Source organism: Syngnathus scovelli, chromosome 6 (assembly GCF_024217435.2).
Source record: "Syngnathus scovelli strain Florida chromosome 6, RoL_Ssco_1.2, whole genome shotgun sequence".
Lineage (NCBI taxonomy): Eukaryota > Metazoa > Chordata > Actinopteri > Syngnathiformes > Syngnathidae > Syngnathus > Syngnathus scovelli.
In genome coordinates this window covers 11,541,360-11,567,015 of record NC_090852.1, presented here as the reverse complement: position 1 = coordinate 11,567,015, position 25,656 = coordinate 11,541,360, and the positions used below count along the sequence as shown (strand labels likewise).

General features: G+C 38.3%; 1 protein-coding gene and 1 long non-coding RNA gene across 4 annotated transcripts; one reads left to right on the top strand and one right to left on the bottom strand.

The window, feature by feature from the left end:
• Window positions 1-146: 146 nt before the first annotated feature.
• Window positions 147-24,238, bottom strand: ptprjb.1 (protein tyrosine phosphatase receptor type Jb, tandem duplicate 1). 2 transcript variants are annotated; one of them, XM_049722541.2, is made up of 30 exons: window positions 24,095-24,238; window positions 14,394-14,415; window positions 13,856-14,047; window positions 13,244-13,504; window positions 12,316-12,570; window positions 11,567-11,824; window positions 11,165-11,437; window positions 10,597-10,863; window positions 10,229-10,492; window positions 9,740-10,000; window positions 9,408-9,653; window positions 9,071-9,334; window positions 8,209-8,469; window positions 7,864-8,124; window positions 7,355-7,624; window positions 6,904-7,170; window positions 6,240-6,509; window positions 6,019-6,168; window positions 5,691-5,895; window positions 5,149-5,264; window positions 4,969-5,056; window positions 4,846-4,890; window positions 4,565-4,652; window positions 4,386-4,476; window positions 3,581-3,657; window positions 3,314-3,448; window positions 2,505-2,621; window positions 2,273-2,433; window positions 1,139-1,274; window positions 147-1,057 (listed from the first exon to the last, which is right to left on the bottom strand). In XM_049722541.2, the coding sequence occupies exons 1-30, from the start codon at window positions 24,161-24,163 to the stop codon at window positions 899-901; spliced, it is 5,529 nt and encodes a 1,842-aa protein (XP_049578498.1). In that variant the 5' UTR covers window positions 24,164-24,238; the 3' UTR covers window positions 147-898. The 2 variants fall into 2 exon arrangements, with proteins under 2 accessions (XP_049578498.1, XP_049578499.1); XM_049722542.2 differs by lacking the exon at window positions 13,856-14,047.
• Window positions 24,239-24,460: 222 nt separating this feature from the next.
• On the top strand, window positions 24,461-25,033 carry LOC125970358 (uncharacterized). 2 transcript variants are annotated; one of them, XR_007482074.2, is made up of 2 exons: window positions 24,461-24,596; window positions 24,858-25,033. It is a non-coding gene; the product is annotated as an uncharacterized lncRNA (long non-coding RNA). The 2 variants fall into 2 exon arrangements; XR_007482075.2 differs by having other exon boundaries at window positions 24,461-24,664.
• The last annotated feature ends 623 nt before the right edge of the window (window positions 25,034-25,656 follow it).

Genomic DNA, 25,656 nt, shown 5'->3' with positions numbered 1-25,656 from the left:
TAGGAATTAATACAAACTTAAACTGAATTCTGGACTTTTCTTTCCCATCCAGAGGATGCACTTCCTGATTTTCTTAAAGTGCTTCTGACAACAGTATAACACTGGGGTTTCAATAATGTTTTCAAAGAATATACCAGTCTCATTATTTAAAAAAAATGTCATCTTTAAATGTACAGACAAAATTAGAAAAAATGTTCATCTTATATACATGTCTGACAATATTCTCAGCAGGAATTGACAAGGGGGAATGCCATTCAAAGATCGTTGTGACCGCATAATACGTAATGATGACTGTTCCAAACTGGCCAAATGATACATCTAATAAAACCTGCTTCTTTACTTACATATGTTTAGAAGAGAAACATAAATGCATCCAGTGCATTGTTCACGTCAGTGCATTAAAATACACAATACACACTATACAAAAAACCCCATCTAAAATAACTACTCATTACATAGTTTAAAGTAACATAAAATGTGCAAAGCTATAATAATCTGTCATATTATTCAGTTCTATTTACATTGGTCGATAATTATAGCGCTCTTGCAATATGGATTTCACTTGAGTGCCATCTGCTGGTTTCACAGGACCAACAGTTAATTTTAAGACAAGTGTCAGCAATAATAACGCCCATAAACCTGAGCAAATCATATGCATAATTACAGTAGACAGCTACACAATCCAAATATGCTTTGGGAAACTACCATACATGTTTACTATATGGTATTCAACAATATCTTAATATTTAACAATTTACACGATAGAAAACAATACAAGTTTTTGATTCAGAAGATTCCTAAAACATTCATTTATCCCGAGACATTTTAGAATAGCGCTCCCTTTTCTTTGCTATAAAAATTAAAGATGAAGTCGAATACCTGAGTGCTTCAAACTGGCTTAAGTATTGTGCCACCCATGTTTATAATAACCTTTTCTGGGTTCCACATTCTCATAAATGGAGAGTGCGGCGGTGTTTTGATAGATTAGATCCACATTAGTTCCAGTTCTTGATCGGATTATGTCCATTGCACATTGGTTCAAGATCACATATTGGTCCTGCACAGACATAAAATCAAGATGTTGACCCCAGCTGACAATTATAAAAAGATCACTGAATGTAGTGTTGTATGTGTGTACCTCTGTTTGGACCATGAGTGGGCGGTGCATGCGCAGCTCATGGACAACACCAAAAACATCCACTACATTTTCCCTTTCAATTTGGAAGATGAGACGATCAATGGCTATGAAGGTGCCAGTGCGGCCCACCCCAGCACTGAAACAGAGAAATATATAATCACAGCGTGAACATTGAAGTGGTGCACGTGCTAACGTGCCTCAACATTAGTACCTAGTACTAGGACTGTACAAAATTCAGAATTGAATTGAGATTGACCCTTAAATTCCACTTCTATTTTTGAATTTGAAGTGGCGTGGCAAAAGGGAAGCACAATTGCTATTGAAATTCAAATTGCAGGGAGTAGAATTGAAATTCCGTGAGAAAAATTCATGATGCAAAATAAAAGTGGATTTAACAATGAAGCTTTACAGTACATAAGCCCATTTAAAGCACCAATTTCACACAAATATTATTTTAAGGAGTTATGTACACAATATGTAATTATAATCGGTCAAGTCAAATATCTTTATGCACCCCTAATCATATACAATGTCAAAGGGTTGTTGTCACATGACCACAGATGGCAAACAGCATCTCCTGATTTTAGTAGATACTGCAATAGCTTTTTATTAACATTAAAAGCCTACTCAGAAAAAACAGGTAATAAAAATTGCCAACATTTTAAAATGTTTGATATGACGGTAGAATGGCACTTCATTTCCCAGAATACTGTGCTTTTTATCTAAGGCTTTAAAATGGTTGCCCAAGCAATTTGGACATTTTGTTTGAAGCGTACCTGATATGTGATGACAATGAATTTTTCTGAATTACTTACTATGTGAAAATCTAAGCACTGGGTAGTGCTTACTGTCTTTGTAAAGGCAATTGTTTACACATTTGGCATCTCATTAGATTCTATCAGTGTCCCTTACTTTTGGCTCGGGAGATTTGTCTTTCACCTACAGCGTGCAAAAAAACTCAAAACATCTTCATATCATGGAGAGCTTGTGACTTCTCCTGTGGGTGTAGTCAGCTGCTTTTAGATGAGTCTTAGTTTACAGTAAGTACCTGATTACATGCAGTTTGTCTGTCAGTGAATCTCCCCCAAACTACAAAGACTGTAAAAGTTTCCCTCACTGATTGTTCTGACAAACCTGCAGTGCACCACAGTGGGGGAGTTGGTGGAATACTGGTCCATATGTTCTCTGACCAGGTGTCTGAAGCTGATTAGAAGCTCTGTAGTTTCCGGCACCCCGTGGTCGGGCCAGGCTGTGAAGTGGAATTGGCGAATTGAACGAGTCTCTGCTGTTTTCACCTATGGGCATACATCTACATGGATTAATACAGGAAGACAAATGATGTAATGATTGCCTAAATTTCCCTCACATTTTTAATTTCAAAGTCCCGAATGGTCCAATCATCAAGGGGTATTTCAGAGGTTGTTGTAACGCGGATGTATTCAAAGTGCTTGGTGCTTGAATGCCAGTACTGCTCACATTTGACCTGTGGAAAGAAAACAATGAATGATTTACATTAAAACATTATTTACATTTAAAATCATTCTATCCTTCAACATCTTATGTAATATCACTGTTGTCATACGGTACAGTTTATTGGTTTCTGTTGTTTTTCTGCTTTGTTTTTTTTTCTACGTTCCCTTTCAAACCTGATTGTCTGGCACATGTCCTTCAAAATGCAGTATCACAGAGGAAGTACAAAACAAAACGGCATACAGGTACCACATACTGGATAACGAGGCAGATGAATGGGACAGCAAAGAAAAAGGAAAAAAGGAAAGTGTAATAGTAAAATGTAAAAAATAAAATGTATAATGTAAAATGAATAATTCATTCTAAAATGTCACAATTGTAAGCACATTTTAATTTAGCAAGAAAGAAAAAATAAGAAAGAAAGAAAGAAAGAAAGAAAGAAAGAAAGAAAGAAAGAAAGAAAGAAAGAAAGAAAGAAAGAAAGAAACCAACCAACCAACCAACCAACCAACCAACCAACCAACCAACCAACCAACCAACCAACCAACCAACCAACCAACCAACCAACCAACCAACCAACCAACCAACCAACCAACCAACCAACCAACACACCAACCAACCAAAAAATAAAAAACAGACATGCAATGTATCTCTGAACATGTTTTTGTTCAGCAATTCTAAAGACAATTTTGTGTGTGTACTCACTCTGCCTTGCTCATTACAGCGTGTAAGCATGACCAGGGTGTGCACATTCTTCTCCCATATCATCCTCCAAAAATCCTTGACAGTGCCGGGCAGAGGACCCTGGGCTGCGATGAACTCCTTTTTGGAGTTGTAACCCTGCCAAATGAAGCAGCAGTCCATGCACAAACATCAACAGTCCAAACATTAAGTTGAGATTAACTGAAGTGATGAAGACAACGGATGAGAAATGATGAAGCAATGGCTAAGGCAGAAGGAGTCAGTACGCACCGGCATGTAGTTAGCATTGATGTAGTCATCAAATGGATTTCCATGAATGATAGAGAGTTTCACTCGAGAAGAATCATCTAGGAAGTATGAGAAGTGGGACATGGGAATTATGATGAAAATGAGTATTCTATGAAAACAATTTTTTTGTGTTGTTGCAAACTTGCTATTGCCGATCATGACACTTCCTAAGTACACTCTTACAACACAACATCCAATATTAAAGCTTTATCAAAATTCAGATTTTGCAACGATGATATTTCCAGTGCACCTAGCTAAACAAAAAAATCCGTTGTGAAACAACAGCACTAACAATAACAGTACAATTCTTAGTTATGTGACAAACGTAAGTGAGCAGCATTGTTATCTTTTATTTTTATAAAAATGCTTCAGCTCTTGCACTGGATATCATTAGATTATGCAGGTGCATATCTAATTTCACTGTGTACACTATTTTTGTGGCATATGGCTGAGACGTGGATGGTTTGTACTACCGTATTTTCCGCACTATAAGGCGCACCTAAAACCCCCCAATTTTCTCAAAGGCAGCCTTATTATCAGATGCGCCTTATATATAGACCAATATTGAGCCACTACAGCAGGCGTGTCCAAGGTCTGGCCCGCGGGCCAAATGTATATATCTTATATATGGACAAAGTTTTAAAACGGGCCATTCATTGAAGGTGCGCCTTATAATCCGGTGCACCTTATAGTGCGGAAAATAGGGTACAAGCAAAAGGTAGTGAGAGACAAACAAGAGTATTTTTGATTTTTAAGTAGGGTTTAAAGTAGGCTGGAGGTGACTCACAGGGAAGTACATTGTTGTAGCGATTCTTTGCTTTGTTCTCTTGCATAAGGGCACATGCTTTTGATTGAGATGTACCAACCAGCCTTAGGTCCTATAAAGGCAGTAAAACCAAAACGCAATGTTAGTAGTGAATTTTGCTAGTTTACTGACATGGACAAGATGTTTAATGAAAGTTTCACCTCAAATTCCTCTGCAAAACCACAGTTGGAGTCCGCCTTCTGCTTCTTGTAGTAAGCTTCATAGTCCTCCACCCTCACTGGTGCATTTCTGCTCAAAGGACAAGAGTGCAGTAACAAGAAACCAATTCAGTTTTTATCTCGCTATCTTTGAAGGTTCATACTCACGCTTTGGCTCTGAAAACAAAATAAAACAGCACTGACAGACAGTTATGGAATACAAAGTTTAACTGAAATCTCATGTTGGTATACGTATAAATATGATTGAAATGAACATATTTTACCTCAAGGAATGAATCTGGATGTCTGAGGATTCTTTTTTGGATAACCTACAGCATAGTGACCACGAGTTGAAAGGTGTGACTTTTACATATGTCACATGACGGGACTTGGTGAATGTAACAAACCTTTTCCAATAAACAATGAAGCCAATGAGAATGATGAAGAGGATGCTAAAAATCCCAAGTGTTGCTCCGACAGACACACTGATGACAACTATGACATTGACAAAGATCATGAGTACGTTTTCAAGGAAAAAAAAAGTGAGCACATGAAATGAGACAATTCATTTAGAACTTGCATGGTACCTGGGTCTTGGGGGACTTGTAGCTTTGGATAGAACTTTGTGATTGAGGCCTTTGATGCATAAGGCTTAATTAGGTTGTCTTGCAGAAACAATCTAGTGAATAATACGATGGCATACCTGCAAGATAAAATAAATAAGCGCAAAACGAAATCAAAACAACTAACGCTGTGTTTTTCTGAGTAATGTAATAAGTATTGCATAATGATGGCAAGAAATTCATAGCTAGGCTAAAAAATATTGACGACATGCGATTGGATTCTGTGTTCACACAAATGTATTCCGTCCATTCTACTGTGTTTTTCATTTACATATTCAGGCAAACTAATTAGTTTGATGGATGGAAGGATGGATGGGTAGATGGATGGATGGATGGATGGATGGATGGATGGATGGATGGATGGATGGATGGATGGATGGATGGATGGATGGATGGAAGGAAGGACGGACGGACGGACGGACGGACGGATGGATGGATGGATGGATGGATGAAAAATAATTTATGTGCTAAATTCAGCGATATAAAAAGCAATTTTAAAGTCTTACTGGTATCTTCGGTTGGCAAGAAGGGGTCCATTGGTGTAGCCCTCCCATTTTGAACCATCTCCAATTATCACAGACAACATGTTCTCTTGACTGCGTGATTGACCCTTTATGTCCTTGATGATTGCCAGGTATACTGAAGTTTTTTTGTCAATCCACTGTTGATATGTGTTCCCCAAGAATCTGGTTGTATTCTCCATGTCAGATTCTGAAGGTACAGACATAAGAGAATGATTATCAGTTTAATAGTCTTGCCAAGCAAACAATTCAGAATTTATTGGGAAGATACTGAAACTACAATACTATGGAAACAAAAATGGATGAAACAAACCTTTTATGTCTTCCGCCACCAACACACCAAAATGAGTGACTGGCCCACTGGTTTCAACTATCAGGCTAGAATTGATTAGAATTGTGAATTTGTTGTATACTTTCTCGTTCACAATAGTTAGCGACTCATAGTTTGCTGGAATCGGTGGGTCTGCCAAAACACGACAGCAAAAATTGTGATTTTGTCTGTAAAAGGAGAGCTACATTTAAAATAAGTCTAACCTGTGATGCCAGTCTTGCAGTGTAGAGACACTGGAATAGAAGGCTTTCCACAGCTCAGTGTCTCCATCATTATGTTGTATGAAGTGTAGTGACTTAGGTTGGAGATGGTCTGGCTACAGCTTTGGTTACAGGTGCTTGCCCCAATTTCCGCATTATTAATAGTGATGCGAATGTCTTGAAATTGCCCCATGGGCTTAGTCCAGGACAAGACAATTTCTGCATTTGGAATGTCTGGACCTTCACATGTTGTATTTCTCACCGGGCTTGCATCTGGAATAGATTAACACCAATAACATAAATTCAACACTTATTAGACACACAAGGTTATTTAAGAATGCGCAGTGTGAACAGTTTATACACTTGTACTGGTTATTACGGTTTTATTGCTGATTGTTTAGTATGTAAAGGATATGCATTTTTTGTATGGGCAGCATAATATACAATGAGCAAAACAACAATAATTTCTGATTGATTTTATTTATTTCTTTTGAGAAATAATGCGGGCCTCTGTAGGTTGCAGAACCTTATGTAGCCACAATGTATTTTTTAGAGACTGCCTACAAAATTTGAAAGCAAAAATAATGGAGTTCCTAAATTTGCTAAATAAAATAAGAACAGTGCACACTGGTTGCATAACTGTGAGTGTAAGATATTGTGATCATACCCGTGCAGGTTGAAATCCTTCTGGGAGCACTCTGAGTTCCATCCTTAGTCTCAGAGACAACAGAAAAGTTATACCTACTGCCAGGGACCAGGTTCTCGATAGTATGCATTGTTTGGTCAGTCACAATACTGTCATTGATAGGCAAGTCTGAGCTTTGCCAAGTTAAATTGTAAACGTAGCTTTCCTTGTAGTCATCAGGTTGAAACCATGTGACTGTTATATTGTCCTCCTTTACAGAAGAGTTGAGAAACTGCACATGCAAGGGTTCTAAGGGAATTGGAGAGGTAAGCATTAACCCTGAGATCAGACACATTTTCACATGTAAAAATACAAATAAAAAAATAAAATAAATAATACACACACACACACACGTACATGCATACATACACACATACATAAAGACAGACAGACATAATTAAATAAATCCATAAATAAACAAACGCATGCTTACTTGTGGTGACCGAATAGGCATGAATCACCTCACTCCTAAAACCCAAGACCCCAATTGTTGTTACAGAAATGTTGTAGGGAGTCCCAGAGAGCAAGTTGTCAAAGGTATAACCGGAGTTGGTGGTATTGATGTATCCACTTTCCTCCGATGGTGCTCGTGTTAGCTGGTAGAAGAATGATGTACCATTCATCAAGGGGGCGTCTGTCCACCTTGCTTCTATTGAGTTTGTCGACTTTGTGAGGATCTCAATAGGCCCAGGTCGGTTTGGAACTTTAGGAATTGGTACATACAGTGTGTTAACATCAACATGCAAATGAATGTCATGTGATGTTCTGTTAGTTTGTGTTATGTTATGTACAAATTTCAAGCTGACAAATGCTCAAATGAAACAATAATACAGTAGACAACCATGCTCAATGTTGGTTGCATAATGTCACCATCACATTACCTAATACAGTGGCTGGTGAGTGTCTTGTTACTAAATATGGCATGAACAAATTGGTACTTACAGGTAGCATTTGTAACAAATTCCGATGACTCATTGAATGGTCCAGAATGGGATATGACCTTGACACTGTAGAGACTACCAGCAGACAGCCCCTCGAAAAGCAAGGAGTTATTGGTAGCCTCCACTGGCTGTGACCGATTAGTAGAAGAGCTGTTGAGGTGAACACTATATGACTCAATATTCCCCTGTGGGATAATCCAGGACACCAGGACTGACATATTAGAGCCTCGACTGGAGATCCCGAGTTGCACTGCCTCAGGCACTGATAACATGCAAAACAATGACTTGAGTTTGACAAATGAAGAGAAGAAAGTGCTTTCATTCAAATGGCAAATTAAAGTCTTACTTGTGTACTGGGAAATGCAGCGTTTTTCCCCTTTTATGCCATCCCCTGCTTGGACAAAAACACAGAAAGTACACAGTGTCCCAGGTTGGAGCTTTGAAATCACTGCAACTTTCTTTGTCACAGTTTGGTTTTGGAAGCCACAACCAGTTGTCTCAACCCAATAGGTGTACTCAGGTTTGTGTTGCAGCGCTTCCTTCCAATTCAGTTTCATTCCAGTTGAGTTTAAGGTGAGCGCCTTAAGTTCATTAATCTCATGTGGTCCTATAAAACACAGGCAGAAAGTTTCCTTAGATGAAAATGAGGATCGCTGTCCGATAAGCATCATTGAACATATATATCATTAGTCCAATTTGCTATCTCAGATTATTTTCCACCAAGGTGGATATCACTGTCCTTGCTGAGTCATTTTGATCAGTACAGTAATATAAAATATTATTAGTATCATTAGAATATTTTCTCCCAAACTTTCCAAAACAACGGTTATTATTTATTGATTTTAAACAGTTTTTTCAGTGATATTTACTTGGATTTTTTATTTATTTTTTATTTTTTCACTCTGAAATTCAAAGTAAATTTCACAAGGAGAGTTTTAGAGCAATATTTCAAATATTACTCTGGATATTTACAGTATAAATTGCCGACAAAAGTCAAATAAATCAAACTGCTTCATATTTCCCAACAAGATTCATCAGCTTGTGCATTTAAACTCAAAATGGTCTTTCAATTTTGGCAATCAAGTTTTCTTTAGTTAAATCAACCTATTTTAAATTTAATTTAATATTCTTTGATCTCAAATTAATACGACAAATATTATTGATGATAGTTGTTGTTACCAAATTCTCTTAAGAGAATGCTCACATACGTGTAAAGAAGGATTTGATCTGTGGAGCTGCCCGAGTGCCATCTGCTGCTTGTGTGGTGACGCTGAAGGTGTAGTTGTTGCCAGAAAGAAGGCCGGAGACATTGGCAGACAATGTTGTGAAGACGATTTCGTCTGATTGAAATGATCCGTTGGTGACATGCACCAAGTATGAGTAGTTACGCTTAATTTCTGGTTGTTGCCACACCAACTTGACAGCATTTGTGGTAATTTCTGCCGCATTCAGCATGGTCACTGAATATGGTCCTGAGAAAAATGTAATTAAAAACAACATAAGTATTATGGATTTACAGTTATCCTTCTATGCTAATTGACTTACTTGTATAAAACGTTGCTGTTACCGCTGTGCTTTTATACCCCATCACACCAACTGTTACAACAGAAATAGAGTACGGGCTACCAGAATTGAGCTTGTTCAAAACAAACCAATTATTTGGGGTTATGGAGTGGCCCTCGACACTGTAGTTGCATTGATTTTGATCCATATCAACTGGTTGGTGCCAAGTGAAATTAATGGAGCTGACAGTCTGGAAGTCAACACTTATGGGCCCAGGAGGGTTTGGAACTTAGCAAGAGAAAAAGAACACTTTTATTAGTCACTGTTTGAAAATGGAATACAAATCCTCTTCAAACCATGATGAGTTAACTCACAAGTTGCATTGCAGTAAGTTGAATTGTCACTCAGGAAAGGTCCACTTTTGCTTATCACCACCGCACAATAAAGCATCCCTGGCTTCAGATGTGTAAATAATGCGCTAAGAGTTGAGTTACTCAGAACCTCTTTTGAACTTTCAGATTCTGAGTCTCTCAGGTGTACGGTGTAGGAGTCCACGTGGCCCATTGGAGCAGTCCAAAAGACAGACATATTAGTTGTTGTCCCTATGACCCTGATGTCTGAAACTACCTCAGGTTCTAAAAAAAGAAGACAAATATCAGATTAGCTCATACAGTGGCTAGAATGCATATGGTATAAGGCCTTTATTTGTAAGAATGCAAATTCATAGAATATATAATATTAATATATTCGAAATGCTCACGATTTTGCGAATTATATTGGTCCGTGGTATATTTTATATTGCATTGTACTATGTACCAATTCTTATTCTTATTATTTAACAGTACAGACGAGTGAGGCCATACTTGTGTAATGTGATGTGTATTCCGATGTCGACTTCAGCCCCTCAACAACTGTGACCACGTCAAACCTGTAACGAGTTCCAGGGATCAGATTAAAGAAGGTATACGTTTGTCTTTTAGTTGTCCCATTCTGAACCACTGTTTCATCCTGGAATGCATTCAGCAGATAGCTATAAGTATCCTTGTAATCACTTGATCTGGACCATATCAACTGGATGGTTGTTGTGTTATAATCCTGAACGTTGAGTTCAGTCACAGCTTTAGGCACTACACAAAACAGAGAACAGGTTTTTGTCAGAATCAACACAAGACAAATATTTTTGTAATAATCAATATGACCATGTCAAGATAATGCAGTGATTTTGTCTTACATGTGTAAGTGAATGTCTGCTCTCTCTTGGATTTACTTTCTCCTGCTAATGTGGTAACATTAACATAGTACTTAGTTCCAGGTTCCAGACCATGTACATCGGTGTTGTTATCAATGACTGTTTGTTCATCCAAAAGTGTTCCATTAGAGTTGTAGGTTTGAACCAAGTATTTGCAAGATGTCTGCACTCCATACGGGTTGGACCATGTTACATTTATTGAGGTTGTATTGAAAGGACTGGCCACAAGGTGTAACACAGGGTTGGGCACTAGAAAAAAAATCACAGTATTTCAATGTGAGTTGGTCGAGTGAGGACACTTTTAGAAGAAAGAGCAAATACGGTAGCTATAGGTGTGTTCTAGAAGTCCTAAGAAGGAAAGCCCTAGACTTTTATAAAATGGATGAAGAGATATACACTGAGGTTGCCATGACAGTTGGTGTGCATACTGTTAAGCAGAATAGCAAATTGAGTTTAAACATCACTTAAAATAGAGGAGCATTTGTATGCTAACATATAGCAGGACAGCAAAAGGAACACAGAAAGTGTAAAGCTTTGGTGGTGAACTCACAGGTGTATCCTGATATATGCACAGCAGAGCTCCTCAAATTTTGGGGTCCAATTGTGTACACGGTTGTGTTGTACAATGTTCCAGAAGAGAGCTGTGACAGCACCATGCTGTTTTTGGTGGTGTTAGTGGAGTGCATTTCACCATCTGGTCTTTCGTAGGTAATATGGTAACTGATAAAGGGAGAACCCTCCATCTTGGCGGGAGTCTCCCATCGAAGGTGAAGTGAAGAATTTGTACTTTGCTTGATATTGAGTGAACCAGGTGGTGTTGGAACTGAACATTTGTAAAAGAAAAAAAAAAAACAGCTTCAGATATTCACATATTTAGAGCTTTTTATGTCCAACTATAAATACTAATTCAGATCATGGTCAATTTGGGAAACATCTTAAAAAGTCAACTTACTGGTAGCGAAGGCAATCTGGTCGGCTGTGTTGCTTAGATTCCCAGCGACAGCGGTGACTGTGACGAGAAAAACTCTCCCCGGATACAATTTGTTAAAATGGGCTGTGGTGACTGTTGTAATATTGCTGGCGGAATATAACAGATTGGTGTTGGAGATGTTCACCTCATAGGAATCAGCTCTCCCTTGGGGTAAGGTCCAGTTAATTGTCAGGTAGTCAGTCCCTGGAGTAACTGTAATATTTTCAGGCTTCTCAGGCCCTGAAAAATAAGAAAGTCAAATCTTAGGCTCGTTTTTCACTTCACTATCAATGAAACAGTATGATAGTTTGTATGCCTTCCTATGTCTGTTAATCCAACAGAGACCAAATTCTCTGACAGTAGGCAGCAGAATTAAAATTTCACCTTGAAATGCCAAATTTAGAGATTTCATTGTACATTGCACAGAGTCATGAAAACGCAACCCCGGACCAGACTCCTCCAAGTTTCAAATGAGTTATAGTGTTCTTAGTTTTCCTATACTTACCACTGGCATCTCAACATTGCACTGATGTGATTAGAAAAAATTATGTATTTATCCTAATGACAATCTCTTTGTTTTCTATTGAGTTGTCAATGCACTGTACGTTTTGGTAAAAATGTCAAATTAATTTCAAGATAGTATGTTTGAGACCACAGTGAGTTTAATTTCTTCAACAGAAAACCAACAATATTGTACATTTCTATTTGCCATGCTAGCGGAGATGTCTTACTTGTGACTTGGGCAAATTTGTAAGGTTCTCCCTCCGTTTGGTTGTCTCCAGCAATGCAAACAATTGTGACTGTGTATGATGTACCAGAGGCCAAGTCTGATAGCACAGTGAAGTCATCTTTTGTGGATTTGGACTGCGATCCTTTGTCGTGCCACTTAATCTCATATAGGTACACCTCACCATGAGGTGGTTCCCATTTCAGAGATATTGCGGATGTATTTGCAGAAGCAGAGAGTTCGCGAATGATGCCTGGTTCTACATAAGAGGATTGAGAACAAAATTAGCACCAAAAAATAGCAAGTAGTCAAACAAGTTTTCTTTATCAACTGTGAAGAGTTAAAGCTCAAACATGTTCCTTGTATTTATTTTTCAATAATAAAAAAAATATTATATAAATAGCATTGTCTAAAAAACTGCCATGGATCCATTGTGCTGAATGAACATTCTGCAAATCAATCTACATGAAGCCCCCAAATATTTTGGGGGTTTTTTTTGCCAACAAAAAGAACAACATAAAAAGAAAAACATTTAGGACAACTATAAGTTTGCAGCTTTGTGGAAACAGTTTGGGGACTTTCTGTTCACTGCTAAATTGATCTCGCCTCTTTAATCTAAAACCGCTTCAAACAACAAGGCATAAAAAGGGATAATTGTTATGTTGGCATTATTGCCAGTGTTTTGTGTAATGTTTTCTGTTATATTGCTATTTGATGTTATGTTTTTGTAAAGTGTTGTTTTTTTTTTTTACTCCCTGCGCTGAACAAGCAGCAGCTCTGTTGTTTTCTAACACTGTTGGCTGCTATATACTGGAATTTCCCTGTGTGGGACTAATAAAAGAATGTCAAATCAAATCAAACAAATGAGCTACTGTGCCGCAGTTTTGTCAGTTATCCATTATTTTGTTAATCACGATCAAAAAAGTACTTACTTGTGTAAAGGGACACAGTTGCAGTATCGCCTTCAGTCACTTTGTCATCTGCCACTGTAGTTACATTTACAGTGTACATGGTCCCAGCAGACAATCCAGTTATAGATATCCATGTTTGAGTCACATTTTCTTGATCGGCAACTTTTCCATTAGTCCATTGTACCATGAAGAATGAGTAGTTTCCTTCTGGTTTGCTCCAGCTCACGTTGATTGAGGATGTAGTGACCTGGACGTCTTCAAGGAGGCTGGCTTTATGAGGCTCTGAGCAAAAGGGGAGATAAAGGAATTAAGTTCACTCCAATAACGGCACAAAGGCCACTTTCTAACTGCGCCTGTCTACAAAAATACCAAAACTCTACCCATGCGCACAAGTGGGCTTTTCATTACACTTGATGGTCGTAAAAACAGGAAGTTAAGTTTCCAGGTTGGCCTGGTAATGCCTCGGAATGAATATTTTTCATATTCTGGTCAGGGGGAAATGAGATTTGGAGTGTATTCCAGCTGAGAGGCTGTATTGTGGGTCAAAGGGCTTATTGCTTAAGTTGTCCTATGATTGCCAAACACAGTTCACATAGTTGTTAAGCATAATTTCCTTATTTCACTTTGACTCACTCATTGTGACCTGTTGACAGCAGTTGGAACAGTTGAGGAAGACATGATAAATGGCTCCAGGAGTTAACCCAATGAGTGAACCATTTCCAGAGATGTTCCCAACGAATAGAATGCAACTGGAAGGCGAGGTGAGATTGACCGTTGTTGTAGTTGTTATTAAACTTATTGTTTCATTGCTGTCACATAGCTTATCTGCGAGACAGAGGAACAAGGATTGGACCAATATGAAAAAAAGACAAGCTATTCATAAAGAAAAACCTATATTTTGTACGCGCACTTGCTCCTTTTTTTGCTCCTCTTATTTATTTCTTTATTTATTGTGTTATTTATTCATTATTTATTCAGCACGCTGTTGTTATACTTGTTTACTTGTTTGTCTGTTGTGGGCCATGTCTTGTCACCGTGGGATAGGGGGGAACGAAATTTCGGTTTCTTTGTGTGTCTTTGGCATGTGGAGAAATTGACAATAAAGCTGACTTTGACTTTTTTGACTTTGATATTTCGCCAAAGAATATATGCAGTGTGTAAAATGACCCACCTTTACGGTTTCCATGGGAGCCCTGTAAGAATACAAACACCTTTTAGTCTCATGCAACAGCAGATGTCAGTATTGAATTATCAATCAGAAACAAACATGCACACACAAAAGTGAAAATTAGGACTTTGCGCCTCATTCATATACATTGACTAACAAACCTGAGACTCAAACTGTGATAAAACAGTCAAAAGTAGTGATGTGTCTGGCGGTAGCTAATGAAATAGCTGCCAGCACTTGTCGTTCACTTCAAAGATCCCGAACATGATTGTCAATCAACAGGTGACTGTTAGCTCAAACTAAACTAAACTAAACTAAACTAAACTAAACTAAACTAAACTAGGCTGATGCTGCTAGAAAAAAATACTGAAGTTGGTTGCTATGCACAAAGCAAATTTATAAAATAAAAAATGTTAATTTTATTTTTTTTAAATAAAAATATTCATTCATTATCTTATTTTTGTTTTAAAAAATACTTCAGTGCCCTGGGATTAACTTGCAGTAAAAAAAGATGCTCCACAAAGTTAAAAAGTTGCTCCTCAATTAGGTCATTGTTTCTCGAAACGGCATTGCTAAGAAAAAAAAAAAAACTATTGTGTTGAGAGCATCGCAAACTAATAACAATTAACGATATTTTTTAATTCTTGTAATTAATATTTTTAGCAGTTTAGTGTTATGAATGTCTGTTATAGTTGATTCATTCAGTTAAATGGCTAAAATATCAATTTAAAAAAAAAGGAGTCCATATTCCTGATAATGAGCTAACCAAAATTATTTGACCTTTTATCACAATAGGTCACATACCACAACTTCAGTCATATTCTTCTATTGAAATAGTCAGCATTCCAAGGCTTATCTAATTAATGCAGCACAACCACCCACCTCTCCCTGAAGACCAAACTTTGCATTAGTTTCTTTTTTTTTATTTACAATGGTGACTGTAGCCTTCCTCCCAAACCCCTTGGGCCTCTATTCTTTCTAAATATGAGTGCCCCTTGAGAGGGTCAAGGCTGCAGAGCGTGTCAAGGCTGTTCAGGCAGTTGTTGACTTGAACATAATTTGCGTGCAACCTCAAATGTCAAACAGTTTGCTCCGGAAAGCTTATCAAAGCTATTATTTTTAAACCCCATTAGGATAATGAAGTAACATAAAAGCAGGAAGGCACTTTTAAGTAACATTGGATGGATTTTTACATTATGTTCTTGAGTTCTTAACATGTCTTGTTGTTGACGCTGGTCCTTTCTTTGGCAAAAGTTTCACAAAACTTCCACACAAGAAAAAAAAACAAAAAAAAACGCAAAATGCTTGTTTGACATTTTTTAAAGTTTGCTCTTGGTTGTCACTGTTTTGGCTGGAATCTTGAGAGCTACTATCTCTCCCATTAACCAATTAGTTTGAGTTTAGGGGGCATTCTGGTGTTTGTTGGTAACGCTGATCAAAAATATCCGATTGTTTTGAATGGATTTTATTTGAAAGGATAGCTCACAGATATGTAATTAGGCAATTTGATCCTTCAAACAGTTCTTTTGATGCGAATGTGACTATCCGGTCTGCGTGATAAACCAGAACCAAGGTCAGTTTTCTCGGCTTTCACGCTGCAAATGAAAGCAACAAGCATTCTTATTGTGCTGCATTGATGTCAGTCTGCCAAAGGACATGATGCAGACAATGCGCTGATGGAGAACACAACTGGAATCAACCATGATGTCTTTCTTTCTTGGCCTTGTGAAATTGAATGAAGCAGTCATTTTCCTCAAGTGAGTTGGAATACAACAAAATTATCTTCAGCAAAGATGTAACTGAGTTGAGGACATATTCCAGGATGAGTCTCTTTTTTGAGAAAGCTCTTTCAATTGCATTGTCATTCTGGGGGAAGTAATTGTCCCCTGCAATGTCACTTATCTTCTTTAGACAGGAAACACGTTGAAACTGAATGACTAAATTGTGCCCATGCGTACAGAACTCCAAATACTGACTAATCAGTCACTAAATAGATCGATTTAAATTTGTCGACAAAATTTAGTGCTGACTTTAGTGCAAAAAGAACAAATAATAGAAATGAAAGATCAGTCATAATGCTTTGACAGTCTTGTTGTTTTTATCGAGACTTTCATGTTAAACTGTCTCTGATCATTTAGAGTGGATGTGCTTTGTATACTTTAATCATGTGCCAAAGTATCACATATTTTCTTCTGCCAAAATAAACAAAACAGTGTTTCAAGCCATTAAGCCTCGGAAATGACTCACAGACAAGATGTAAACCGTACTCTAAAGTCCCAGGAGGAAGAGGATTCCTTGGAAAAAGAAGTCATGTTTAAATGCTGAATGGTCAAACATTTTAGCTGGGACTCGGCTATTGACCCTCTGGCACTGTGTCCTCAGTCTGTGCCCTTTGCTGGAGTCTGGGAAAGAGGAGGAGGAGAAGGAAGTGGCCACACCGACGGCTACATAAACATTACATCAACCCGAAAGGCAGCCGATCTGCCTGCCGTTCCGCGTCTCGCTCAGCCCATCTTTGCTGCGTGCTTTCCGATAACACCCAAGTTCCTTCCTCTGTAACGAGACTCAGCACAACCAAGACATCACCTTCATCGCTGTCCCTCAAGGATGGACCTTATTGACCTCAGCTTCTTATAGTCTGATGACTTGGAACAAAGGCACCAAGAACAAAAAAGTAAAACTCCAGCTTGAATGATCTCGATTTTTGCATATCATTAATAATGTTGATATAAATACAACATCTTATGTGACATTTTGTATCCCTGGGCCAACAGAACACGAAACAAACAAAAATAAACTTTGAAACATTCAAATCACTGTAATAAGTGTGCCTAATGACAATGTTAGTATTCTGTTCGGCATTCTATTCAGAACAAAAACTACGAAACACAATTCATTGGTGACATAAGAATTGGGATATGGGCTGGGTGTCTTTGCTCCCACTTTTCTCGAGTACTTTTTCATTAATCATTTCAAATGGCATTAAAAATACTTTCAGAGACACATAAAGCCATCTTTGATCCAAAATTAGCTGCTGACCAGTGTTTTTAAAGTGCAGGTTTTTAATTTGTGCTCATGTTTACAGATTGATTGACAGCCCTTTCACTGCTCTCGTTTCATGTCACGGATTGGGACAATGTGCACATTTATCACTGCGGCAACTTGACTAAATTTCACATTTCACTAATTCATTTTCAAAGGTCAGAGTCAGCCTTTGTAAAGTTGATTGGCTCAGAGGTTTCTCTTGGGAAACATTCATTGTTTCAGTGCAAACATGACTTTCCTGTACCCACCCAGAGACCCCAGATAACAGATCAACATAAAGGGATTTGAAGGTAAATATTATGCTGTACTTCATACCTCAGGCTTATTAAGGTCAGTTCCAAGAACAAAAAGTACCACAAGACTTTGAGTAACACCAGACCTGTCGTCAGACCTCAGTATTAAGGAGGCCTTTTGGTAGATGGGCATGGCGACGAGTGTGGATAACACATTTCAGTCACATTCTAGTGACTTGATGATGATTCGTTTGGTATAAAAGTCTACGGCATATCATGCTAATCATTTTAAATGTGGCTGCAATTACAAAGAGTGCTTTATTCACAATTTGCAACAGCTCTCAGGTGTCTTGATAACATGCTTGTTTAGTTATTATAGCCCAAGTGGCAAGGATTTTAAGAATATCAGTATGATACCTCATGCAAGTACTAACAAGCCCCTAATACCTAATTTTCTGTTCGGCCAATTTAGTTACCATGATGACTTTGGCCTGAACGGCGTGATTATAGAATCTTCACAAACTGCCTCTCATCATCTCGCCATCAAGGAGTTCGTAACAGGAGGCCTGATCGTGCCAGAGAAAGTGTTGTGCCCGGGGCATGGGAAAAAGCGTACACCCATAAAGGAAAAGCAGTAAAAGCGTTTTAACTCATGGAGGAGGCTGTTGATACTCAAGTGTGAATGTTTACCATGGACACATAAATAAACACAATATTTCCCAGCATAAAATGTTATCTTTGAGTTTTATGGCGGCAATTTCAAAAGTTCACCACATTTAAAAATATCTAGATTATGCGCAACATCCAGTCAAAGTATTTATGTCAGACTCAAAACTGAATTAACCATAACATTGTTGTCAATTTCATTTTAAGGCTTGTAAACTATTTTTCTAACATCTTGAAAAACAAACATTAGGTTAAAACTGAACAGAATGGACTCCGTCTGTGCATTGCAAATCAGATTGTTTATATGTGATAGCACTACTGTGTGTACATTTGCAGAATGGGTGAGATGGGCTAATACTGAATCTTGCCATAGTGTGTGTGCGAATGTGTGTGTGTGCGTGCGTTTGGGCGTGCGTGTGTCTGTGTGCGTGTTTCTCCAGGTATCCACCACCCACAACACAGCCTCTTCTATCACTGTGCAGATCAGAGGACATGGAAATACTGTCCCCAAGCACAGTTCTGTACAACCATACACAGTGAGCTGCAGACAACCATTGGAGCACAATGTGAAGAAAACGTCCTCTGATAGTGTTTTGAGGTCTATGACTTACCCACTCTGTATTGCCGGCGAATGTATTGGTTGTCAAGCCCCGCTAACATATTGTCATTTGCCATTGTACATGCCTTGTGTCATTTTTGGCTGTAGTCGGGGTGGGGAAGGCTTAAAATATTTCATTCTAATCTTCCACAAATTTTAAAAATGTTAAAAATTTGGCAACCACCCAAAAGAAAAGCAAGCAACAAAGAAAACTGTCTACCTCTTTTCACCGGGAGCTTTTTCCATGGTTACGAGTCATACACATAGTTAGCATTCTGTAAAGCAGTGGTCCCCAACCCCCGGGCCGCGGACCGGTACCGGTCCGTGGATCATTTGGTACCGGGCTGCACAATAAATAACATGCATTGCAGGAATCCTGTCCGTGGTGCTAAAAAAGTTGGGGACCACTGCTGTAAAGAACTTCACATTTGAACCCAAATGTGCTTTTGTTTTCCATGTTCTTGATACTAGTTATTATACAAGAAGTATACAACACCCTGGATTGCACCCTGCATGTTGATTGAAGCTTAATTTACTGAAACATTGGTGCCAATTTTGATTAACATGCACCATATGTGGCTTATACTGTAAAATAGAATTTTGCTAGCAGACATTTGTTGTTTCCTCAATTGTTTTAAATGCCAGTTTTGCAGGCAACATTTTGGAGTGCCAAAGAAACAAGTTCAAATAAGAACTTTTGCCTCTTTTTTTGTAGATTTAGTTACACTGTGCCCTACCCTGAGATACAAGTCTAAACAAGGTATCTGGATTAAGCTTTCATTTTTGGTCTACAATTTACGCACACAAGAATCGCACCTATTTTTCACTATCTCAGGGGGCTGCCATATTTGCCTTTTACTGACATCTACTAGTGAGTGAATTTGATGTCACCGAGCCTCTGAGACATGACACATCTGTATTCTGGGTTTGGTCACGTCGCATTTGAAATGGCTTTTCTCAGTCCCTTTAAATGCAGCGCTCAAGGGGCAAATTTGTAATCGCTTGTGTCCTGTGGCAGGTCAAGGCGGACCAAGTACTACATTACACAAGAAACTGTAAGCAGGGGTAAACTGTGACGCTTAGAAAGCACAAATAAACAAGTAACTACAACTAATCATGTTGCCAGCTATGGACAATGCATGCTTGGGAATGAGGAAGAAAGTCAGGATACCCATGCAAGCCCAAGGAAACCATGTGAACAGAAGAACCAGAGCCGAGATTCAAACCGCAACCTTCAAATCTTAAATTCAAAACTTAAGTCCTACTCTTAGGGTAAAACTACATTTTTGGCAGAAAACGAAAGATTAAATATCTTCTTTTTTTTTTCAACCTGACTGCCTCATTTAACCCTGACCTGCACAGAGGTCACAGATAAAATTATCTGCTCTCTGCTGACAATAAGGCCTTTGACGTCCAGGGAGGAGTCTGTGTCTCATTTACATGAAGTGGGGGAACTGTGACTCTTTGTAACTCATCATGTACATGCACAGCCTGAAGGAGCCGCTTTGGTTACAGGCAACTATGTTAATTGAAAACTGGACCATCATCATGCCTCTCAAGTGTTTAGTGAGTGGGCGGAGGCTGCGGCATTCCACGGAGAAAAACTTGAATTGTGACCTTTGTGCTTCAAACCATTATGTGGAACATTTTGCTCATTTAGATACGGTTAGACAAAAGCATTCCACAGAGACTTTTATTCACTTTTATTTATTTATTTTATTTACTAGTTTTATGACAACAGTATTATTGCGCTTTTGCACATGTCCTTTTTTTAGGAAGGAAAAGCAGCATGAACGAAATGACAAGTGGTATATACACACAGAATAGTGTCGATACTCAGGCTACTTGTGAAAGTTACCAAACGTCCCATTTCCTTGTTCTAAGATGTTTCCCACTGATAGCAGTGTCACCACCTTTTCATTTGAGTGGGCCCGGCAGAGACTGAATGAAACCATATAAAGGCATGGCCATTCGCTCCATACTATGATAAACTCATGCAAAGTGTTGTACTTTTCCTGAGTCATTTGAGCGTGACGAGCAAGTGAGTTCGCATGTGCCGCCCCTACATTGTTTTGTATTGAACCACTTATTGGTCATGAAGCAGGCACAGGGCTTTTTAATTCATGTCACATTAATGCTCTCTGTGTTTTTTTAGAATCAGTTTACTGATAATACATGTTAATGTATATTCTAGTATTTTGGAACCCAACACAGGACCAAATCCTTCCCCTGGAATGAGAAATAACCAGATTCCCTGCTAAGCCTAATGCTGTTTTGATGAAACAAACCGTCTGACCTCTCAGAAGTTCACAGGGCTGGTAACTAATTGATCAGATGAAGGGACACAAGGAAGCATTGTGCTTATTCAGTTCTGGTCTGAGCTGGTGTGTACCACAATAGGTTCGAATGGACAGTATGCAGTCATGGAAAATTTCCTGTTTCAAATATTAACAAACATCAATCAACAGAGCAAACAACTTACAACAAAGAATCAGATAAAAAAAAAAAAAAAGAATACAACTAGTGTTGTATTCTTTTTTTTTTCTAAAAGTACATGTTGTGAAAGTAAAAGTCACCATAATAAAACCTTTATTGGCTGATTAGCTACTTTAAAGCTTTAAAGCGGGCATATCATTTAAAATTTACTTTTCAATCTATTATATACAATAGATAAGTACCTGTCCGCCCAAGTATTAAGTTTAACAAAAAAGGAACTCTTTTATCAGTAATAATAACCAACCTCATGAAGAATTTCTCCGCCAGCAACATGGCCAAATATGCAGGCCGATGTTCCAGAGCCACTTTTAATTTATGGCCAGAGACCAAAATTCATACTCATTGCAGGATGAGACCTGGCTCACTTAAATGAGAAAGGACTGCCTTCTCAAATGGCGTGATTTCAGCAAGACAAAAAATAGGGTGCTTCAAGTGTTCTATAATAATTTATCCTTTGGGAATTCCCAGATGAGCATGCAACAGATGTTAGTTGCACTAGGAATTGTAAAAAAATAGCAGTAATTGCTGTCAACCGCTATATCCATCAAGTTTCTTTTTTGGTTCTATCCACCTTATTTCCGGGCTAACAGCGGCTATTGTTTAGATGTGCGTGGGAGACTTTAGTATTTGTCAACCTGTTAAATTATTAAGAGGAACGACGCAATATTTGGGATTTTATGGACAGTAACTAGCATGTTTAGCAGTGAGATGACGTCTGGCGAGGAAGACGTTTTGTTCATAAAATTGAAAATATAGAAGACAATCATTCTAATATTTGCTGCGGGCGTTTGAAGTTGACATAAGACTTTGTGATGTTCACATGAACTTTGAAGGATTGCAGTTGTATGACAATGAGCGACGCGTTTACAGGAAGTGTTCCGTTCAAGTGGTTAACATGCAGTGGAAAGTGGCTGCAAACAGATGCGTTTGCATGAACCTAAATAAGACTGAGTCCACCTTCTTATAACAAAACGCCATCAACTTTATTACCATATAGGAATCGATACGTCTCAGAGCATTGGGAAAGGGGAGAGGGCCAAACGGCGACACCTGAAAACTAAGAAATTGAGAAAAAAAAAATTCTCCTTTAAATGAAATTAGAGTTAAGTGTGCTGTTCTATTCTTGTTTGACAGTAAAAGATGAAGAAACATGGGTAGTATCAGCATGCAAAAAAAAGAGGAACTTTAAAATTTCCCCTTTTCAGATTGAACTTCCTTTGTTGCACATGTTGTTTTTTTCCAACAAAATGAATATGCCCTTGTTGAATTGTTTCAATATTGTATCAAGCTAATAATGAGGTTTGCTATGATCTGAAGGAGTAGGCCACAATACAGTGTAATGACCCTTACAACGCACAGGGTATGATGAGAATCTATGTAAAGTGATGAGATCATGTGAACTATGGATATCAACACAACTCATGATCTAAGCAGTTAATCATTTCTTGCAGGCAGGTCTTTATAATTCACATTGTTCTTTAAACGGACTCTTATTTCTTTCTGTCTTTTGTGTCTTATACAAATTTAAAACAACTTTTAGTTGGCGTACTGTGAATGTTCAACCCAACTTCCTCACTTACAAGTTGTACATTACAAAAATAAAACACTTCTGCGTTCGCTGTGCACACAGCTGAGAGATGGTGGGAATGTGTTATGACCCTTAACGCGCACAAAACTGAACAGGATGCAGCGTGGTTTCTTATGTAAGGCTAAATGCACCATGTCTGCGGTGAGACAACGGACACTTGTCATTGTTGTCACTGCTGTGTAATATGTAAAGTCAGCCCACTGACAAATATTGAAGTAGAAGATGCTACTGGAAACAATTAGAACTTCTCTTAACCAGGTTGGATAGCTATACCTTAAAAACTGGTTGTGATGTGAAGACTTTTGGCCATATGAACTGTATCTCATTCCAATCCTGACCACTCTCGCCTTTTTCTATCCTGAAAGACCAGTGCAGCGAGGACAGGTGGGCCAGTTCACAGACACAGATTTACATTGATGCTACATTTATAAAGACATTTAAAGCAAATGTTTTTAGTGCAAGTATTATGGAACCTTTTCTTATTTTTCTCATATTTCTTATTTTATTATTATTGTTAGCATTTTTCATTTTTTATTATTTATTATTAAGAAACTTCACTTATTGTTTGTAACCAGACTGGACGTCTACACGGATGCAAACTTGCTCTCTCTAAATTTTGGTGAAATCATTAATTGATTCAGTATCATTCAGAAGACAGAAACTTAATATAACATGAGTATTAGAACAAAATTGGTGGGTGGGTCAGGTGGATTACATTGTTGCCATTTACATTAATATAAACCCCTGGTTTATTGTAAAAAATATATAAATTTATTTTGAATGTAAGACAGTTTGAGGACTCGATAAGCAAGACTGCTTCCACCCGTTCCGTTTTCGGCAAGTAGGAAACGAACTCTAAGCTTTGTAAAGAAAGTGTGACTTTGATGATGTCTGTGTACAAGCCGAAATAAACAAAACAAAAAAAAAAACTTTGCACCAGTAGCGAAACAGTCAGCCTGATACGCAACAGGTGCACTCATCCACTCCTGACTGGTTGCGCGTTTTTTTAATCCAAGTATAGCGGCACTTTTGGAAAGCAGCCGTACTTCTCGAACGTGACTAAAGAAATTATGCTTACCTTTAAAAGTGCGCTGAACTGAAGAAAAATCCACAGAGAGGCGATGACGCGCAGTTGCGACGTCTTCATGACTACTATTATTAAAACAAAGTTCACGTAAAACCTTTTTTTTTTCTTACCCACTTGACATGCCGAAAATAACGTCTTTGTTGCTTCTTTGTTGCGACATAAGAATGACTAAGTGAGATGGGGAAATTGTTCCTCTGTGGGAACAAGGAGGAGCGCGTCATTCGGCGAAAGTTGCATTAAGTAGTGGACACCGCCTCCCCCTCCGCCCCCTCTTACTCTTCCTCGCCATCATCAACACGGAGGGCAAGTTAGTCAAGCAGAATTGAAGGAGTCGCCCCACATTCCGACCATAACTTGGCCACAGACGGTGAAGGAATGCATCGTCCCCTTTCGAGGGTACTCAACAGAGCAGCCAAGGAAAATATTTGCAGAAAAACTCCCTTTAAGTTATCTTGATCTTCTTTACAGTGAACAAAAGTGATGATATTGCTGTGTATGTGAAGTATGAGGAGAAGTATTTAGAGGGGAAACAAATGGGACTTTTGCATGCAAGAACATTTGGTGAATTGATATCTCTACAACACTCTATATATAGTATATATTGTATATATTACGTGCTGGGTTTTGTGTTTGTGACAAAAAGTCTGTATGGTCTACAACACAGTATGCACTTTGAAATATCATACAATTTTGTTATGTAATCCTAAGCGCCTCACTCCTCAAAGAAAACTTCTAATTGTGTCCTCTGTTTTAGCAATGTGGTTGGAAAGATCTTCAAAGAGACGTGCGGCACAAAGACCTTGTTGGAGTTCCGACATTGGGCTGATAAGATGAGTGGTTTCCCTCGTTCAAAGATGTTATAATCAGGAAATAAACCAAAGCGTTTGACGTTCCAAAGAAAATAAAGAAGACAATGGAAGAATGCACAAATGCATGCTTGTATGTATTGGCTGTCAGCCATGAACTCTTAATGGATGTTTTATCAATGATAATGAGTTGTTCAAGCCATAGTCTCTGAGAAGTTAGTACATGGCAAGAAGGCAAGTTTCCTTCTGTGTTAAGGTCATGAAACAATGTGGGAGGATGCCTTTGAGGCATTTAAATAAATACCACCTTTTCCACCGCCTTCTGTGTGCTTATAATTCGGAATAGTAACATGACGTGAGGTTTTCCATTGTCCAGGTTTTTTTTTAAGGTTTGGTTACTTCGCATTGTCAACGACATGTATATTGTGGTTAACACATTGCTACTCACTACCAGCTACCGTTGTCAGTGTCAGAACTGATCGTCCAAGGAATAAACACAACACTATAAAAATACAACTCACAAGGACGCACTGAATTTGGTGTTATCCTCTGTGTTATTTGTTTTTGACCAAAAAGCAACTGGGTTGAGGTTAGGGGTCATTTAGGGTGCTGTTTTTTTTTTTTAGGTGGACCCCGGGCTTCAATATGGAGCAAAATTATGAACAATTCGCACGCAAGGTTAGCAGAAAACCGTCAGAGTTTTGCTAGAAAACAACATAAAATCTTGAATCTTGAACATAAAATGTC

Excerpts from the sequence above, each read along its gene's own strand:
- ptprjb.1 (XM_049722541.2), bottom strand. The coding sequence starts at position 24,163 with ATGAAGACGTCGCAACTGCGCGTCATCGCCTCTCTGTGGATTTTTCTT. Across the intron at positions 8,125-8,208 it reads CTGCATTTCCCAGTACACAA|TGCCTGAGGCAGTGCAACTC; the intron begins GTAAGACTTTAA and ends GCATGTTATCAG. Across the intron at positions 5,057-5,148 it reads ACAAGTCCCCCAAGACCCAG|TTGTCATCAGTGTGTCTGTC; the intron begins GTACCATGCAAG and ends TCAATGTCATAG.